The following is an 18923-nucleotide window of genomic DNA, read 5'->3' on the forward strand; positions in this document are numbered from 1 at the left end:
GCGGCCTCCTCATCTGGCCCTCAGCTCTCTTCTGGGGCTGCACCCCGGGCCCTGACCGTGCTGGGTTAGAGGTGCTGACAGCGGCTCCCCACCCCAGGTGCCTCCGAGCCCCGGAACATGATCTACATGAGCCGCCTGGGCATCTGGGGCGACGGTACACCCTTCCGAACCTTCGAGGAGTTTCTGCACGCCATCGAGAAGAGGTGGGTGCCCTTCCCTGCCCAAGACGGGCTGGCAAGGGACCCACAGAGGGCACTGCTTCTCACACACTGGGGCCTGGCTCCACATCCTGGCCCACACTCGTCCAGCAACCAGAGGGATCTCATCTTTCTCTGCCTAGTGCTTCCCATCACTCTAGGGGAAGGAGCCCCTCCCTGCTTTTCCTGCCCCCCCCTCCCCCGCCGGCTCAGGCAGATCAGAGCACGGGGCCTTTGCACGTGCTCCCTCCACTCCCTCTTCACTTGGCCCTTCCTCACCCTCAGCTCCTGCTTTCAGCCCCTCCCCGAGTCACTCTGTTGCTGAGTGGGACACAGCACGTGATCAGGTGGCCCTTTGTCCACAGGGGTGTGGGTGCCATGGAGATCGTGGCTATGGACATGAAGGTCAGCGGCATGTACATCGCTCGCCAGCTCAGCTTCTCCGGCGTCACCTTCCGCATCGAGGAGATCCCACTGGCCCCAGCCTTCGAGCGTGTCTACAACCGTGCGGCCCTGCTGGTAAGCTGGGCGGCCAGCGGTCCCTGACTGCATGGACACACGTGTGCGTTTCCCGTCGGAATGATGCTCTCATCACCTTCAGCATCTGTTCCCGGCGCCACGGGCATTTGTTGGGTTACAGAAAGGAGGAAGCGGCTGGCCCGCCCGTCTGGTCTCTGGTTGGAGACCAGCGTCGTGATCGGGTGGGGAGCTCCTCTGTGGCTGGAATAACGTGGGCACGGAACCAGGCCCCCAGCAAGCCTTCCCACCACATGAGGAGCGCGTTGTTCCCAGAGCTTGTGGCAGCTTTCAGCGTCCACGTCTCTGTGCCTGTGGCTCGGTCTCATCTTCCTTGCTGTTCCTGCCTGTGGACGGGCTCCCTTGTTCTTGCTGTCAGGTCCCCTACCCGGGACAGGCCCTGAGCATCAGCCCTGACAGTGCTGTAGGTGGTGTTCTTAGTTCAAACCGGAGGGCCATCTCCGCACGCCCCATGGGTTGTTCTCCGCGCTGGTCCCACCCCCTTGGTGCCGGGAGCACCCCCATTGCGAATGCCACAGTTGTCCCCAGACGTGGCCCCGGTCCCTGGGGCAGGGGTGCCCCAGGTGAGCCGCCCTGGTCTGCAGTATCAAGGGCCCAGGGGCTGCGGGCAGGTGGCGGTCATTGTGGATGTCCGCCCCCCTTTCTGATGAGCGCGCCACCTTCACCGTGGCCTCGCCAGCATCGCACGCTTCGGCTTATTAACGTTTTTACCGTCAGGTGTCAGCAGTGCCTCTGTGTTGCTCAGCTTCCGACCCCCGCACCCCCGGCCACAGATTTCAGCCGGTGGGGCTGGCGGTCTGGGGTGGGAGCCGGGTGGCCGTGGGCGGCAGCAGGCTCAGCCGGGCATGTCGTTGCAGTGGGCCGAGGCCCTGGGCGTGTTCCAGCAGGCAGCCGACTGGATCGGCCTCGAGTCTCGCAAGTCCCTGTGGGGCCAGTTCTGGTCGGCTCACCAGCGTTTCTTCAAGTATCTCTGCGTCGCTGCCAAAGTGCACCGGCTGGTGGAGCTGGCCCGAGAGGAGCTGGCCCAGGACAAGGTGAGCTGGGAGACGCAGTGGCTGGACCTGCAGGGCTGCCCGGACACTCTGCCCCGGTCCTCTCGAGAGCTTTGTGGTCACGCCGGGACCCCTGCACCCTCGTGTGTCTGCCTGAGCCTATGAGGACAGGGTGTGGCACCGGTGATGCCGAGGCCCAGAAGGTTCTGGTCCTGCCTGACCCAGCTCCCCTGAAGCAGGTGACAGGCGTGGCCTTGCCCCCTGTTCTCCATGTCCAGGCCGGCCTGGCAAGTCCCCAGAAAGAACTGGGCAGGAGCCAGGGCAGAGAATAACGGAGAGGGTCCAGGAGGGCTGAGGGCGGCTGTCCACTGCTCTGTGGAGTTCTAGGGTGGATCTGGGTGCACTGGGGGCCTGGCAGCCAACAGGACAGAAGGGGCGGAAAGAGAGAGAAACTGAGGCCAACTCTGGGTTTCTGACTACCAGGGGCTGGGCTTGGGAGCCTGGGGTTTCCCTATGGGCCCCTCTGGGGCCACGCTCCAGGGATGGCTGGTGGGGGTCCCAGAGCCCAGCTCACCCCTGCTCCCCCATCCCCACCCCCCCCCAAGTGTGTGGTCATCGGGCTGCAGTCCACGGGCGAGGCTCGGACCCGGGAGGTGCTGGACGAGAAGGATGGGCAGCTCGACTGCTTTGTCTCTGCTGCTGAGTGAGTGATGCTCACGGCCCCCAGGGTGGGTGGTGCAGCCACTCCCGGGACAGTCCCCCTCCCCACACTCCCCCAACGTGACAGCCCGTGTCTTGTGACCCCAGCCGTGGGAGCCTAGGTGTGCATCTGCTCGGACACCAGCCCCAGCCCCCAGAGACTATGGGTCACGCTCCAGTTTTAAAACCAGAAAGATTAGCCATGGGTGACCGCAGGGCTCAGAGGGTGCTGGCAGAGGGACCCTGGATTTCAGCACAGGGCTTCCAGGTGGCCACCCCCCACAGTGGGCGTGGCGCTGTTCCAGGGACTGCACAGATGTTGGGGTCCCCAAAGCGGCAGGCCTCCCTTCCTGGGGCTGGGAAGGCCTCCCGGGCCCAGCATCCCTCAGAGGTGGCAAGACTATGCAGGCAGGGCCCCCCGATGGCTGGAAGGAGGGAGCCTCACCCCGGCCCCCCCCCCACTCAGGCCTTCCCAGTAAAACTGCGCCCCTGCAGCCTTGGACCCTTCGCCCCGTTTCCCCCTCCTCCACAGTCCGCACAGCTGCCTCCCTGCCCCCGCCTGCCCTCTCTGGACCCCGGGCACTGGGCGCCCCCCGCAGAGCTAGCCCCAACACGGGCCGACGCTCCTCCGAGTCCCTGCTGGACAGCATGACCCTCCTTGTGGTGGGAATAAATTCTGCTTCTTGCTTTCAGGGGTGTCTTTCTGTCACTCATTCAGAAGCACTTTCCTTCAACCAAAAGAAAGCGAGAAAGAGGAGCAGGCAGTAAGAGAAAACGTAAGCCCCCCCGCCCCCCGCCGGCCTCTGACCCCTGACCCACGCACAGCCTGGCTTGTGGCCCTGCCCGGTTTCCCTCCGGCCTGGCTCCTGTCTGAGCAGCCGCCCCTCTCTGCTGCTTGCTGCGCAGCCTGCCGGGCTGGGGGCTTCTGTCTCCCTGCAGGCCTGACTCATGACACCCACCCCATCTGTCCAGGGAGGACAGGCACAGAGGCAGCTCAGCGCAGCCTCCCGAGAGAGAGCCCCGGGCGGGCAGGAGCCCGTAGGCTGCACTGCGTGTCTAGGAGACATGGGTCCCTGCAGGGCCAAGTTAGCGAGAAGCCAGAAGCCAGTGCTGCAGGCTGGGTGTGCTCAGCTCGTCTCAGCAGCTTCACCCCTGTGGCCCCCAGCATCACCCCCAGATGGGGACGGGGTGGGGGGAGCTTAAGACTCTAGTACACAGCCTCGCGCTTCCTCGGCGGAAGCCAGCCCTGTGGCTAAACCATGCCAGCCGTGTGGGACACGATGGGGCTCGTGAAGAGCATCGCAGGATGGAGAGGTTACCCTTCTTCCAGCGGAGGCTGAGCATCAGCTCATCATGGGAAGTGAGGCTCAGAGAGTGCAAGCAACTCACCTGAGGTCACACAGCCAGACCTGGGGGACACAGTCCCCCTCTCGCCTCCCAGGACCGGCCTCTGGGGCATCCTGGACCGTGGCAGGGCACGTGGGTGCCTGGACCACCCTCCTCTCGGGACCTTCCCAGGCTAGCCTTGTGAGGTCAGGCGTGTGGCCCCCCAGGCACCAGCCAAGGATAAGCTGAAGTGTTAGGAAATCGAATGGGGATGTTAAAAGTGCCGCTTTCCACCGTGCCCTGGCCCACAGCAGGGCCCAGGAGAGCAGCCCAAAGCTGGGCAGACGAGAGGCTCAGGCCGCAAGTGTCCCAGCACGTGGCGCCTGGCTCCGGACGGCCCCCTTCCCCACGCGGGGAGTCGCCGTGAGCTGGGCCCCTCGGGAGGGAGGAGCGGCCGGGCCTCAGTGAGCCTGGTTGTCTGTGCGCAGGGCGGCCCCGGGGCCGCGGGGTCAAGGCGCCCAGGCTGGCGTGCGAGGTGGCAGGCGTGATCCGCATCAGTGACGACAGCAGCACGGAGTCAGATGCCGGCCTGGACAGTGACTTCCACTCCTCCCCCGAGTCCGTGCTGGACGACGACGTGGTCATCTTGGACGCCGTCGGGCTGCCGGCCGATGACCGCGGTAAGGGTCAGACGGGGAAGACGGGCTCAGAGAGCCATCAGGGCCATGCTGCTGGTCAGAGGCAGAGCGGGCTCATGCCAGCAGTCTGGGGTGAGGGAGAACGTCCCCGGACCCCTACCCCTCCCGTGCACCAGCTGTGCCCCACCCCCAGGGCCCCCTTGTCCACTGCTACGAGCGGGGCTGTGGGCAGGTGGGCCGGCTGGTGCCCCTGACCCTCCGGCCCTGCAGGGCCCCTGTGCCCCCTGCAGCGGGACCCACACGGCCCCGGCATCCTGGAGCGTGTTGAGCGGCTAAAGCAGGACCTGCTGGCCAAGGTGCGGGTGCTGGGCCGGGAGCTGCCTGTTAACACTCTGGATGAGCTCATCGACCAGCTCGGAGGCCCGGAGCGAGTGGCCGAGGTGAGCTCCTTGGGGGCCCCCACCCAGATGCAGGCTCTGAGGCTCCCTGGTGGCCACCCCAAGTCCCCACCCTGCACAGTGCGGTGGGCTTGGGACGGGGAGGACCCAGGGTCCAGCATCCATTGTCCAGCCCACGAGGCCGGACTACTCTCCTCCCTCAGCCATGTACGCCCAGCCCCCTGCTCCCCAGCCCAGCTCTGCACCCACCTTCCCCACACACCCTCATGTGCCCCTGGGCCTCTGGGGGCGCTCTTGGGTCCCACGCCTGTCCCCGTGTCCCCTCCCTGTTCTCTCCAGCTGCATGACTGGACCCTTTCCTGGGATGTCCTGTGGTGACAAACCAGGTTTGTTTCTGCCCCAGACAGCCGTTTTACAATAGAAGACAGGGTGGAGTGAACATCCTGCTGTCTGCCTCATGGGCAGCGGGGGCCCAGGGTGGAGGCTGTGTCCTGGCCCAGGGTCCGAAGCCCCCCTAACACACACTCAGGTGGGGAGGCAGGGAAACAGGCCTGCAGGGACCAGCCCCTGCATGGCCACACCAGCTGACTTTCATTCCCTCTTCCCCAACCCCAGATGACCGGCAGGAAGGGCCGCGTGGTGTCCAGGCCCGACGGGACAGTGGCCTTCGAGTCTCGGGCAGAGCAAGGCCTCTCCATCGACCACGTGAACCTCAGGGAGAAGGAGCGCTTCATGAGTGGGGAGAAGGTGGGGGCCATGGAGGTGGGGCCTGCAGGGCCTGGGGGGCCAGGGGAATGGGCTCTGTCAACAGGCGTCCCCCCAGTGTCGGGGGAAGCCTGTGAGGACCCCGGGGGGCCCGGCCCCAGGACCAGAGTACTGCAGCCCCTGCTGGGTCTGTGTGTATCGTGCACATGCGTGTGTGATGGTGACTGTGGGTATGTGTGGGTGTGTGTGTGTGCCTGACCGGGGCCCCCCAGGTCTCCCTGGCCGTCCCAGCCTTCAGGCACTGTCACCCATGCCGTCACTGCCCGATGGCTTCTCTGAGGCCCTCCCTCGAAACTCCTGGGAGAGCTGCAGTGGGCAGGGCGGGCTGCTCCGCTCTGTCCAGGGGCGGTTGGGAGTGGCCCAGACTCCATTCTCAGCCCACACGGGCTCCCCCACGGGCTTCCCCACGGGCACCCACGTCAGCCTTCTGTGCGGGTCGCCCTGAACGAGCCCCGGCGGCCCAGGCGAGGTCTGCAGGGCACAGACTGTCCCGTCTGCATTCCCCCAGCTCGTGGCGATCATCTCCGAGGCCTCCAGCTCCGGCATCTCCCTCCAAGCTGACCGCCGCGTCCAGAACCAGCGGCGCCGGGTCCACATGACGCTCGAGCTGCCCTGGAGCGCTGACCGTGCCATCCAGCAGTTCGGTGAGCCCCAGCCCAGGCCGCCCCGCCCCGGGCCTCCCTGCCCTCCGCCACTGGTCCCTGAGAGCCCTCTCTGCCTTCAGGCCGGACCCACAGGTCCAACCAGGTCTCTGCCCCCGAGTACATCTTCCTCATCTCTGAGCTGGCTGGGGAGCGCAGGTTTGCCTCCATTGTTGCAAAACGGCTGGAGAGCCTGGTGAGTGGGCGGGCGGCTCCCCAAGGGAGGGCTGCAGCGGGACAGCCGGAAGCGCAGGGGCAGCTCCTGACGGCCTTCCCCACCCCGACCCCGAGCAGGGGGCTCTGACCCATGGGGACCGCCGTGCTACTGAGTCCCGCGACCTGAGCAAATACAACTTTGAGAACAAGGTACCTGGGGAGGGCCGGGGGCAGCAGCGGACATGCCCATGCCCAGGCCAGCTTCTGACTCAGGCCCTCCTGACCCCCCCACCCCTCCACTCAGTACGGCGCCCGGGCCCTCAGCTGCGTCCTTACCACCATCCTGAGCCAGACTGAGAACAAGGTGCCGCTGCCCCAGGGCTACCCCGGAGGAGATGCCGCCTTTTTCCGGGGTGAGCTGGGGGCAAGTGAGGGTCTCCAGGGCGTGGGGCAGCTTGGCCCTGAGCTGTTTGGGGCAGACTCCTCCCACACACACTTACCAAGGGGGCACCGGGCTGGCTGGGGAGGGAGAGGGGCGAGCAGCACACATCCGAGGCCCTCTCTTCCACAGACATGAAGCAGGGCCTGCTGTCCGTCGGCATCGGTGGGCGCGAGTCCAGGTCTGGCTGTCTGGATGTGGAGAAGGGTGAGTCCTGTATGCAGCCCCCCAGCGGGAAGGCCCCCACGCCTCCCAGGCAAGGCCCCTCCTGACACAGCCTGAGCCCCGTCCCCACCTGCCCACCAGATTGCTCCATCACCAAGTTCCTGAACCGCATCCTGGGGCTAGAGGTGCACAAGCAGAACGCGCTGTTCCAGTACTTCTCGGACACCTTTGACCACCTCATCGAGATGGACAAGAAGGAGGGCAAATACGACATGGGCATTCTGGGTGAGGGCCACAGTGGGGGGCAGCCTCTACCCCCCACCCCCCACCCTCGCCCCAGGCAGAGCAGGGAGTGGCCCTGGCACCCAGCGCCAGCCTCCCATCAGATGGAGAGGCAGGCCATGCAGGGCAGTCCGCACCCCCGTACGCCACCCGGAGGGCCTTGGAGGTACAGGACTTGGGGCATCACGAAGATTCCAGGGAAGGGGACGCTACTGCAGCCGAGTGCTGTCCTGTGCTGGGGGACCACAGGGCCCCCTTCTTGGGTGTGGCCCAAGGACTAGAGAGTCTTATTTAGATGGGAGGCATATATTGGCACGCTTCGTGTGATGGTGGTAAGCCTGACACGTTTGCTCTCATTGCCCCACAAGCCACGTCCTCACCAAGAACAGCAGGGACCCAGAGGCTTCAAACCCTCCTGGAAGAGGCCAGAGTCAGTATTTTCAGCTCTGGGGCCTAGTCTCTGAGTGTTCAACTTGGCCCTGGTAGTGAAAGCACACACTTGGAAAATGAATGGCCGGGGCCATGTGCCAATAAAACTTTATTCATAAAATCAGTGGCAGGTAGAGTTTGCCGACTCTTACATAACCACCCCACAACAGCCATGCAGAGCAGGCTCTATGTTGTCTGTAGTCACACCGAGTGTGAGTGTCCAGCAGGTGCTGGGGGAGGGGGGCGTTGGACCCCAGGCTACCACTGGAGGGGCCACTTGCCATCCAGGGTGCCGGGTAGGGTCGGGTCCAGGCCATCTCTGCTGGGGGAACCCTCCACTGTGCTCCCTGGTGGGCATCTCTGGGTGTACCCGAGAACTTGGGATTGACAGCCCCGTGAAGCCCAGAGCCTGGAGCCTGCTGAGCCACACGGGGCCTCAGGGCATGCTGAGACCCAGCGAGCCAGGACTTGGTGGGGGGCAGGCGGGAGGGTCTCACCCCCACGTGTCCTTTCCACGTCCTCTGCACAGACCTGGCTCCAGGCATCGACGAGATCTATGAGGAGAGCCAGCAGGTCTTCCTGGCCCCCGGGCACCCACAGGACGGGCAGGTGGTCTTCTACAAGGTGAGGAGACACAGACCCTCCCAGCGCACGCAGGCCGGCCCCACCGCCAGGGCCCCTCGGCTGCTCTAAGCCCTCATGCTCTTGCAGATCAGCGTGGACCGTGGCCTGAAGTGGGACGAGGCTTATGCCCGGTCGCTGGAGCTGACGGGCACCAACGATGGCTTCTACCTCTCCTTAAAGGTGGGCGGCTGGGTGGCCTCCCGGGTCTCCAGGGGCAAGACCCCAGCGGAGGGGAGTGGGCAGGGGAGGGGCATGGGAGGGAGGGAAGCAACTCCCACCTCCCCGCCCCATGCGCATGCCTCCCCAGGTTCGGGGCAACAAGCTGAGCTGCCTCCTGGCCGAGCAGAACCGCGGCAAGCACTTCACCGTGTACAAGCCTAACGTGGGTCGGCAGAGCCAGCTGGAGACGTTCGACAGTCTGTGCCGGAAGTTCCGCCGGGTATGCGTGGGGCCGAGGGGCCGGGTACCCGTGGGTCTGAGGGGCCGGGGTGCGGGCCAAGGAGCTGGGTCTGCGTGGGGCCGAGGGGCTGGGGTGCGGGCAGAGGGGCCGGGTCCGCGTGGGCCGAGGGGCCAGGTACCAGTGGGTCTGAGGGGCCGGGGTGCGGGCTGAGGGGCCGGGTCCGCGTGGGGCCGAGGGGCTGGGGTGCGGGCCAAGGGGCCGGGTCCCCGTGGGTCTGAGGGGCCGGGGTGCGGGCTGAGGGGCCGGGTCCGCGTGGGGCCGAGGGGCTGGGGTGCGGGCCGAGGGGCCGGGTCCGCGTGGGGCCGAGGGGCCGGGGTGCAGGCCGAGGGGCCGGGGTCCGCGTGGGGCCGAGGGGCTGGGGTGCGGGCCGAGGGGCCGGGTACCCGTGGGCCCGAGGGGCCGGGAGGGTGCGGGCTGAGGGGCGCCTGTTGCTCCGGGTGCTCCTGGCGGGCCCTCCGTGTGCGGGTCCCCTGGCAGCCCGGGGCGCAGTGCACTGGGGGGCGTGGCGGCCGCCGGGGCAGGTGGTCACGTGGCTGCGTGTCCCCAGGTGACGGCGGAGGAGGCCAGGGAGCACTGGGAGAACAGCTACGCCTTGTCGCTGACGCACTGCAGCCACACCGCGTGGTGAGGGCCAGGGTGGGACCGGCGGGGTGCCCTCCCTACGGAGCGGCTGTACGCTGGGGGGCCGGGGGGGCCGGGCAGGAGGGGGCGTGTCCGGGAGCCCCGCGAGGAGCGCGGCGGGGCGCGGCGCCGCTTGGGCTCTGAGCCTGGCCTCCCGCCCGCGGCGCAGGAACCGGCACTGCCGGCTGGTGCAGGAGGGCAAGGACTGCGCGCAGGGCCTGCGGCTGCGCCACCACTACATGCTGTGCGGCGCCCTGCTGCGCGTGTGGGGCCGCATCGCCGCCGTCATGGCCGACGTCACCAGCAGCAGCTACCTGCAGATCGTGCGCCTCAAGACCAAGGACAAGAAGAAGCAAGTCGGTGAGCGCGCGGGCACGCCCGCGGGGGTGGGGGCGGCGGGCGCCGCCGCGGGGGCCCTGACCGCCCGTCCCGGCCCCCAGGCATCAAGATCCCCGAGGGCTGCGTGCGCCGCGTGCTGCAGGAGCTGCAGCTCATGGATGCGGACGTCAAGCGCAAGAACGCGCGCTGCCGGGGCTTCCCCGCGCCGCTGCCCGCCCTGCGCCCGCTCGCGCTGCCCTGCGGCCCCGGCGAGGTTCTGGACCTCACGTACAGCCCGCCGGCCCAGGTCTTCCCGCCGCCCTCGCCCTTTGCCTTCCCGCCCCCGCCCCCGGACCCCGCGCCCGCCCCGAGTGGCCTCCCGCTGGGCGCCCCGGACACTGCCGCGGACCCCGCGGCCCTGGCGCACCAGGGCCGCGACATCAACTTCAAGGAGGTGTTGGAGGACATGCTGCGTTCCCTCAACGCCGGGCCGCCCACCGTTCCCCCTGGGCCGGGCGCAGGGGCAGCAGGGGTGCCCGGTGGGGGCGGGGGCGCCGAGCGGCAGAGCGTCATCCAGTTCGGCCCCCCCTTTCCAAACTCCTAGGCCGGGCAAGCGACCGGCAGCCGGTGTCCGAGAGGAAGCTTAGTTACCTGCAATACGCACCACGTCCACGGGGACTCTCCTACCCACGTGGGTGGTAGCGGGGCCAGGCTCCCCCGCTGACTACCAGGGAGGGGGGCTGCGGTGCCCCTCCTCCAGTTCCGGAGGCCTCCACTGCAGTGCCTTCCCTGCCGGCGGCTGGGCAGACCCCTCAAGATGCTGCCCGCCCTTCCGGGCTCTCCGAGGCAGTGCAGGTCCCACTCAGGATGACTCGGGGTCTAGGCTCGGGCCGGGCCTGGGGATGGGGGGCCCACCCTCCCTGTGCCTCTGTCCTCTCCTGCCCCCAGGCCTAGGCAGGGGCTCCCCGACCCACCTCACCCCACCCACCTGACAGGGCCTGGTCTGACCGGAACCCCTGAAATCCACAAAACTGGGTGGCCCCAAGAGCTGGAAACTCAGGAAACCCCAGGTGCTCAGGGCCCTGCCTTCTCTGGGGGGCTCCATGGGACAGACCCCTCCCCCCATTAATATATGCAATTCTTCCCCACTCTGTTTGCTCCCTAAATTATTGCCCGGCCACCTCTCCCAGGCCCCAGAATCTGCCGTGGAGCTGGCGGTGTGGACGGGCCCCCTGGTTTCTATGTGTATTTATAATGAACTCAAGTGTACATATGTAAAGAGATCTTTTTTAAATATATGTGCCTTTTCACTACTTCCCAGATTGTCTGCTTCTCCAGCCTGCAGAGATAGCGGGGGGGGGGGGGGGCGCGGCATGCCTCCTCCAGGAGCATTTAGCTGATGCCCGCAGTGACCCCACTCAGGGGTGGTCGAGGTGGCTGTCACCTGTGGAGGGCATCCGGGGTGGGTGAGACCAGCCCACTCCTCTCCCAGGCCCATGTGAGGCCAGGCTGGAGGAGGCAGGTCCCCCAGGGGCCACTGTCTGCTGTCATCCTGTCACCAGTGTGGCAGGCCGGCTGCTTCCGGGCTAGCCGTGCCAGGCTATGGTGGCTTGGACCGGACGTTGGTCGCCTCCTGCCTGCTTGACACAAACCCCGCCTGGGACGCTCCTGGTGGTGCCCTGAGACCAGTTTCTCCCATCGCTGGTGTGCCCAGCTGTGGTCCCCACTTTGGTTTTTTCCCCAAGGTTGCCTCAGGCAGGTGGGGTAGCCCAGGAGCAGGAGGGCCCTTCCTGGAAGGAGCTGGCCCCTTCCTGGAAGCCACCAGGGAACATACTTGGGTCTGGCCCTGAAGTTAGAAGGGTCTGTCACCCGCCAGAATGTGGGCAAGTGAGGAGCCAGGAGACCCCAGGGGAAGCAGCTTAGGGTGGCTGGGGTTGCTCTCAACCTGGTTATTCCAATCCTCCAGCCCCACCCCTGTGCTACTGACCTTTACTGCAGATACTGGAAATGGGGGAGGGGGGATGCGTAGGCAGGGCAGGCTCAGCCACTCTCCAGCCATGCCATCCCCCACCCCCTCGCCAGGAGGCCCACAGCCTCCCAGGCCCCCCAGAACAGGGACAGGGGTCCATCCAAAGGACCCTCCTGGCCTCAGGCCATTCCCCACCCCTCCTGGGGCGAGGGGGCTGTAGACAACACTCCCCTGCCTCTGTCAGATGAGGCCCCGTGGGCGGGCCTCAGTGCCCTGACTCAGTGTCCAACAATGAGGCCAATGTGCCCGGCGTGGCTCTGTGCCCAGACCAGCTTGGCCTGATGCTCAGCCCCAGATGCCTGGCTCCCCCAGTGGGCAGAGCCCACAAGGCCCAGGCCCCCTGACCTTCCTCTCCGGGCACTGGGGAAGACTGGCCCCAAGCAGGCCCTGAACAGCGGTCTCCCAGCAGGTTAACACCCTGGGCCAGGAGTAACAGCCAGTAAATCCTATTACCTCCTCCAGGATCAGCTCTGCCTGCACTCAATGGGTGGGGCTGCTAAGATTAGCAGCAGGGCCCCAGGGCAGACACAGCCCTAGGAGCCCAGGGCGCTCAGAACTCAGGAAAGCCTGGGGAGCTGCCGGGACCTGCCCCTGAACTAGAAGGGGCCCGGGGCAAAAGGCTCCCCCACCTGCCCCCCAACCCCACCCCAGGGAGGCAGGAGCACGCAGCAGGCCAATTTGTACGTTTTATTCCCACAAGATAACCAGGGGTGGGGGGGGCGCCAAGCCTCGGGCCGGGCCGAGGAACCTTCCTCCGGCGGGGGGTGCACGCCGAGTTCTCGGGTCTGCCCCACCAGCGGGCTGGTTTTCAGGCAGACCGTCATGGGTGCCGGGTAGAAGGCTCCGAGGGGCAGGGGCCGCGGGGGGGGCGCATACTTGTGGAGCTAGAGGTAGCAGGGCAAGTCCTTCTCTATTACCTGTGGGGAAAAGGGGGGTCAGGGGTGGCCTCTCCCCTCGGCCCCCACCCCCAGAAGGCTCAGTGGAAAGGTACCTACCAGGGGCTCTTCCATGGGGCCATAACGCTTCACCACACAGCCGTTCTTGTCAATGAGGAACTGCCGAGAGAGGCCACGTCAAAGTGGGGGAAGCCAGCAGTCGGGGGGGGGGGGCGGGGAGGTTCTAGGGGGGGCTGGGGGCAAGCAGCCCCCCACCTGCTGCCCCATTTGGGCCAGGGCTGGAGCACTTTGGAGCAGGGCACTGAGCTATGGCTGAGGAGACAGGGGCCCCGGGGGCAGGAGCCAGCCCTGGACACAGTCCTGGCGGGTCCCCCCTCCCGTCTCCCCCAACTCCCAGTGTCCCCTTACCTTGGTGAAATTCCATTTGATGGCACTACAAAAGCAACGCGAAGTCGTGAGGAATCTGGTGGCAACGGCGATCCCCCCACCCCCGCCCCACCCGGGGAACCGCCCTTCCCTCTCCTCTCCCCTCCCCCAGCCTCCCACTCACTTTCCCAGGATGCCCCTGCCCTTGGGCTGGACTTTCATCCACTTCCACAGCGGGTGAGCATCGTCCCCGTTCACACAGATCTTGCTGTACATGTCGAATTTGACATTATAGCCAGCGGCGAACTCTTTGATCTCCGCATTACTCCCTGGCTCCTGTGGCAAGCAGGGGTGTGGGGGTGAGTGAGGAGGAGCCTGTGCTCCCGTTGGTCCCCTCTCCCCACACCGGGACACCCGGGGACACAGCCAGCCACGCACCTGCCTCCCGAACTGGTTGCAAGGGAAGGCCAGGATCCGTAAACCGCACTCAGCGAATCGGGCGTGCAGGTCGACAAGCTGAGTGTAGTTTACTTCTGTTTTGCCTCATTGCGAGGCCACGTTGGTGACGATGCACACGAAGCCCCTGAAGGTGAGATGGGCCGGTGAGGCCAGGTCAGGGCCACCAACCTTTCCCCTGCCTCTCCCACCGGGCACTTGGGTACCCACCGGTACTTGTCCAGGTTAACCATGCGTCCATCGATGTCCTTGGCGGAGAACTCGTGCATAGACTGAGCACAGCGCCAGTCGTCTCGGGACGCGCACTGCAAGGCAAGGGCGCATGAGCGGCGTGGGGACTTCGGGCCGCCGAGCCCGGAGCCCACTGCCACCTGGCCCACTCGCCCGGCCCGGGGTCCCCGGAGGAAGGGCTCCCAGGCGGATCCGCGCCGAGAAAACCAACTCCCCAGGGCAAGGAAAAACTGAGGACTCCTCCTCCTCAAGGGTGCACGCCCTTTGCGCAAGAGCGCACATTGGAGAGAAGACACTGAGGCCCGGAGAGGGCTTGGGGCCGCGCCAGGTGCCCCGGCGACGGGGCTGGGGCGGCGCGCGCACCGGGTCTGGGCACTCGGCGCTACAGCCGCTGTCCCAGGTCGTGAGCTCCGCCTGCCCTGGTCTCTCGAGACAGGGCTCCTCCCGCCGACGGCGCGCCCTCTTGCGCCCGCAAGCCCCCGCCTTCCGCCGCCGGGGGACTCGGCGCCGCCGCCGCCGCCTGCCCCGCTCCCGGCGCCGCTGCCCCCTGCGACCCGGGGAGCCGGCGGCCGCGCGGCCCATGCCCGACCGCCTCCGGCCGCGCCTGTGCCCACCGAGGGCCGCGCCCGGGGGACAAAAAGGGCCGGTCGCCAGGGCGCCCGGCCGCCCGTCTGTGACGCCACCAAGCAGGGCCCCGGGGCCGCGCAGGGAGGGGGAGGGGCGGGGACGTCCCGCGGCGCGTGACCCGGGGTTTCCAGCCCACCGGGCGCCCTCCGCTCGCCGGGCCCAGCCGGGGACGCCAGCGGCCGAGGGCGCCCAGCCCCCCGCGGCCTCGACGCCGCCGGCCTCGCGCGGCCCGCAGGCACCCAACGGGGGTTCCGGCCGCCCAAGCCCTGCTCCCGAACGGCCCACGCCCGAGCCCACCGCGGCCCCGCGCGCCCGCCCAACGGCCCCTCGGCCCGCCGCCGGCGCCGCGCTCACCATGGTGCTGGCCAGACCCGGCGCGGCCAGGGCCCCGCACAGCAGCGCAGGCTTCAGCAAGCGGTACAGGCGGCTGAGGTTCATCACGGCGGCGGGGGCGCCGGAGGCAGCGGATCCTCCCCTCGCCGAGCCGACCAATGGACGCGCGCCAGGGGGCCTCTCCTCCCCGCCCCAAGCCACGCCCACATACCCCTCATTGGCCGGACGCGCGGGCGTGGCGGACCCATGGTGACGCCAGCCAATGGGAGGCCGGGGCGAGGGGCGGACGGGGTCGAGGCCGGGGCCAGGAGGCGGTGTCACTGCCGTGGGCGACTGCGCATGCTCGCCGGCGGGCGGACTGCCGGGTCCACGCAGGCGGCGCGTTGATGGGTTTAGGACAGTTATCCGGGTGGTTGACCGCAGCACCGCGGGATGCCTGACAACTTGAGATAGTACCGGAAACCCGTGGTGGGGGGCTCGAACTCGCAGGAAGACCGCCCCAGCTCTTTGAACACCGGAGGTTTTCTTTTAAAGTCACACGGGGTCGGACTCCGGCTCCCTCGCGACTGCGGTGTCGCTGCGGGGGCGCCTCGCCCGGCCCGTGGGCCCAGAGAAGGCCCGAGCCCACCCAGCTCGCCCTTAGAATGGGCACGTGAGCCGGGGGGCACTAACCAGGTGACCGTTAGCGGGCCCCGGCGGCCTCGAGGACGCGCAGGTGTGTGCCTGGCGGGTGTGCGCCCGGCAGGGGCAGCACACGCCGCAGAGAGTCGTCTGCGCGCCCCACGGTGCACGGCGGTCCGCGCACGGGGCCGGAGTGCTCGACCTCTGGGCTTACGACTTGTTTTCACTCCCGGTTCTGGCCTTTGGCCCGGGCGGTACAGAAGACAGACCCGCCCAGTCTTAGGACCCGAGTCAAGGAATTCCTCAGCGGCCCGGCCGCCCCCACGCCCACCCCACGCCCACCCCACGCCCGGCCGTGACTGGACTTTGACCTGTGCTGCATCTCGCCCCCTCCCGGGCCCTCCGGGGACCTTGGCTGCAGAGGCCACGGGCACAGGACTCTCTGGGCTTGGCTCACTTGGGGAGCCAGAGAGACCCCCTGTCTGCCTCCCCCCCAGGCCGCCCAAGTGCCGGCCAAGTTTGGTGGTGAAGGCAGCGGAATGGGGAAATCCATTCCAGGGGCCGCTTCCCCATTCCTGGTCTTGCACGACCTCCGCACAGGGCTTCCTACCTCCAGCCTGGCTTGTCAGCGGCACCTCTTGGAGGGGAGCCCCCATTGTCTCTGCTGGGCAGCCTCGTTTCTCAAAAAGCACCCAGTCCCGCTCTACTTCTGCCTCCCTGGAACGACAGGGTGGCATGGCCACATTGGTCTGACTCACTGGAACTGTGCTCAGGCCTCGCCAGCGTCCCGGGGGTCCTGAGGCCCACCTGCTCCCATGAGCCCTTTTTCCTCCCTCTTCCTAACGTCCACAGTCCTGTTGCTGTCTCCACCTGCCACCCATGCCTGAGCCCTCCCGGGGGACCATCCAGGTCAGCCCTCCTTGGGCCCAGCCGCCCCTGGCCCCAGGTTCCAACAATCCTGCCTAATCCCCTTACTCAGATTTGCCCATCATTCCAGCAACCTAGACAGATGCCATTTCTCCCATCTTAAAATCCACTCCTAGCCCTCTCCCTGTCCGCCTTTGGCCCCCTCTCTCCTTGGCATCTACGTCCACACCTCCAGCTCCTTTACTCCCATAAATCCCACTCTGGTCGGGCCCCCTCCTCATCTGCCCTCATCAGGGTCACCAGTAATGTCTGCTTGTCTAACCCCCCGCCTAATCTTCAGGTCTGCTCAGACTCGCTGTTTGGTGGCCTTGTTGATCACTTTCCCTCCTCCTCCTCCAGACACCTTCTTCACCGCGTTGGAGGGCACCTGGCAACCTCTTTATTCCACTTCAGGAGGGTTCATGTAATACAGCTGGCACTTGGTGCTGCAATCAGTAGCCAGGTCCCCTGGGAAGTGGGTGCTGTTCTCGTTCCTGTCCCACAAGGCAGGGGGAAGGGAGGCATTTAGGCAGAAAAGGGTTGAGTAATGTGCCTCAGTTCCCAGGGCCAGGATTGGCCGCTGCTTCAGGGTCTGTGCCCTCCCCTCCTCTTGGCCTCTGAATCTTGGCAACGTTTCGGATCTGTTTGGTGACCTCATCCAGGCTCCAGTCTCCAGTGACTCCCACATGCCTGTGTCCACTTGGACCTTGCCCTGGATTCCAGACTCCATACCCCATTGTCTCCTTGACATTTCTCCTTAGGGCAACAAGAACCTCCTTCTTTCTCTCTTTCAATTTTATTTTATTTTTTTTAAAGATTTTATTTACTTATTTGACAGGGAGAGCCAGAGAGCACAAGCAGAGGGAATGGCAGCAGGAGAGGAAGAAGCAGGCTCCCCACTGAGCAGGGAACCCTATGTGGGACTCCATCCCAGGCCCCTGGGATCACGACCTGAGCCAAAAGGCAGACGCTTAACTATCTGAGCCACCCAGGCAACCCTCTTTCTTTCAATTTTAATTTTAATTTATTTTTTTTATTTTATTTTTTTTTAAGATTTTTTATTAATTTATTTATTTGACAGAGAGATAGAAAGCACAAGTAGACAGAGAGGCAGGCAGAGGGAGAGGGAGAAGCAGGCTCCCCACGGAGCAGGGAGCCCGATGTGGGACTTGATCCCAGGACCCCGGGATCATGATCTGAGCCGAAGGCAGCCGATTAACCAACTGAGCCACCCAGGCGCCCAATTTTAATTTATTTTTAATCTATGCCAATGTGGGGTTGGAACTCATGCTCCATCAGCTGAGCCAGCCAGGTGTTCCTGGAGCCCCATTCTTTTTTTTTTTTTTTTCAATTACTTATTAGAGAGAGAGAGTACATGAACGAGTGGGGGTTGGTGCAGAGGGAGAGGGAGAGAGAGAATCCCAAGCCAACTCCCCACTGAGCCGGGAGCCCAACTCGGGGCTCAATCCCATGACCCTGAGACCATGACTCTGGCTGAAATCAAGTCAGAAGCCTAACCAACTGAGCTACCAGGCTCCCCCTGCCCTCTGCCCCCAGAGCCCCTTTCTTATCTGCCGCCTACACCTGTTTCTCCCTGGTCTGTCCGTCCTGGTCCCAGCAGCACTCTTCCTCCTCCCTCTCTGTCTCTTTCTTCTCCGCATCCTGTCCATCTGCAAATCCTGTGGGGTCCACCTTCAGAACACCAGGAGCCTGCCCACGGCTCATCCCTACCCCAGCTGGAGCCCCCATCTGTGGCCAAGTGGCCCTCCCTTGTCCCCTGCCTGGTCTCTCTGCTGAAATGCTGACGGTGGCTGAAAAAGAAAACCCAAGCTTTTCACCCCAACCCACAAGGCCTCCCAGGGTTTGCCCCACTACACCCTCTAACCCGCTCTCCTCCCCCTGCCCCCACAGGCCTCCTTGCTGCCAACACACCGGGCAGAGTGAAGCCTCAGAGCCTTTGCACTCACACAGCTTCCTCCCTCTCCTTTGGCCTTTTGCTGGACTCTCTCTTGCTCCTTGCCTTCCCTGGCCTCCCCGCTGAAACTGAAAATCTCCCATCTGGCTCAGCTCCCGAATTCCATTGCACTGTCTGTCACCTTCTAATGCTCTTGTTGTGGTCGAGATTTCTATTTTGTCTCCCTGGAATGTAAGGGGGGCTTGGCCTGTTTTGTTCACCGTCTCTGGGAATGTTCGGCTGAAAGAGAAGTTCCTGATGGCCTCCAGCGGGGCGAGCACTGAGCAGGGAGAAGGGCGGATGCACAGTCGGGGCTGGGGCTGTGGATATGCAGGCAGAGGCCTGCTGGGTCTCAGGGGATAGGACAGGGGGGAGCATTTCCTGAGCCCAGGGGCTGTGCCAAGCTCCGTCCCTTTAGATTCTCAGCTAACTCTCTGAAACGGGGACACTTTATTTCCATTATACAGAAGGGAAAACTGAAGCTCCCGGGCATTAAGTTGGACGCGGCCCACAGCAGTTGGATGCATATTTATGGAGGGCCTGCTACGTTGCCCGGCCGTCCCTGGGAGGCAGGCGAGGAGACCGCTGACCGCGTCCGAGCTCCAGCTTCCCCGCCCACACCTCGCTTCTGCCTCTCCCGGTTCTAAACTCCCTACCCGGACGGGCGCTGAGCCGAAACTACAACTCCCGAGAGGCCCCGCGGCCAAGGCCGCGCGAGAACTGCCGGGGCGAGAGTGGGCGGTTCCGTTCGCTCGGCTCGCGCGCAGCCAGCCGGCGCCCTCGGAAGGCCCGGGCTGCCCTCGGCGCCGCCGCTCCC

General features: G+C 65.7%; 2 protein-coding genes across 5 annotated transcripts in view; one reads left to right on the forward strand and one right to left on the reverse strand.

The window, feature by feature from the left end:
- SBNO2 (strawberry notch homolog 2) overlaps positions 1 to 10999 on the forward strand; it is a 49026-nt gene extending 38027 nt beyond the window's left edge. For all 3 annotated transcript variants that reach the window (XM_034998719.1, XM_034998721.1, XM_034998722.1), the window contains 20 exons: positions 98 to 203; positions 563 to 716; positions 1592 to 1768; positions 2332 to 2429; positions 3119 to 3201; positions 4240 to 4431; positions 4660 to 4829; positions 5403 to 5534; positions 6061 to 6196; positions 6277 to 6389; positions 6488 to 6559; positions 6654 to 6762; positions 6921 to 6995; positions 7095 to 7238; positions 8194 to 8288; positions 8376 to 8468; positions 8596 to 8727; positions 9296 to 9372; positions 9539 to 9729; positions 9810 to 10999. In XM_034998719.1, coding sequence (XP_034854610.1) covers positions 98 to 203; positions 563 to 716; positions 1592 to 1768; positions 2332 to 2429; positions 3119 to 3201; positions 4240 to 4431; positions 4660 to 4829; positions 5403 to 5534; positions 6061 to 6196; positions 6277 to 6389; positions 6488 to 6559; positions 6654 to 6762; positions 6921 to 6995; positions 7095 to 7238; positions 8194 to 8288; positions 8376 to 8468; positions 8596 to 8727; positions 9296 to 9372; positions 9539 to 9729; positions 9810 to 10291 — 2831 coding nt within the window. In that variant the 3' untranslated portion in view covers positions 10292 to 10999. The remainder of the gene's footprint in view (positions 1 to 97; positions 204 to 562; positions 717 to 1591; positions 1769 to 2331; positions 2430 to 3118; positions 3202 to 4239; positions 4432 to 4659; positions 4830 to 5402; positions 5535 to 6060; positions 6197 to 6276; positions 6390 to 6487; positions 6560 to 6653; positions 6763 to 6920; positions 6996 to 7094; positions 7239 to 8193; positions 8289 to 8375; positions 8469 to 8595; positions 8728 to 9295; positions 9373 to 9538; positions 9730 to 9809) is intronic.
- Positions 11000 to 12536: 1537 nt separating this feature from the next.
- Positions 12537 to 14768, reverse strand: GPX4 (glutathione peroxidase 4). Of its 2 annotated transcripts, none has more exons than XM_034997169.1 (7): positions 14647 to 14768; positions 13645 to 13739; positions 13417 to 13561; positions 13163 to 13314; positions 13021 to 13045; positions 12712 to 12771; positions 12537 to 12633 (listed from the first exon to the last, which is right to left on the reverse strand). In XM_034997169.1, the coding sequence occupies exons 1-7, from the start codon at positions 14728 to 14730 to the stop codon at positions 12601 to 12603; spliced, it is 594 nt and encodes a 197-aa protein (XP_034853060.1). In that variant the 5' UTR covers positions 14731 to 14768; the 3' UTR covers positions 12537 to 12600. The 2 variants fall into 2 exon arrangements, with proteins under 2 accessions (XP_034853060.1, XP_034853059.1); XM_034997168.1 differs by lacking the exon at positions 14647 to 14768 and adding an exon at positions 14029 to 14262.
- Positions 14769 to 18923: the final 4155 nt, after the last annotated feature.

This window comes from Mirounga leonina, unplaced genomic scaffold (genome assembly GCF_011800145.1).
Source record: "Mirounga leonina isolate KUSES-001 unplaced genomic scaffold, KU_Mleo_1.0 Mir_94, whole genome shotgun sequence".
Taxonomy (NCBI): domain Eukaryota; kingdom Metazoa; phylum Chordata; class Mammalia; order Carnivora; family Phocidae; genus Mirounga; species Mirounga leonina.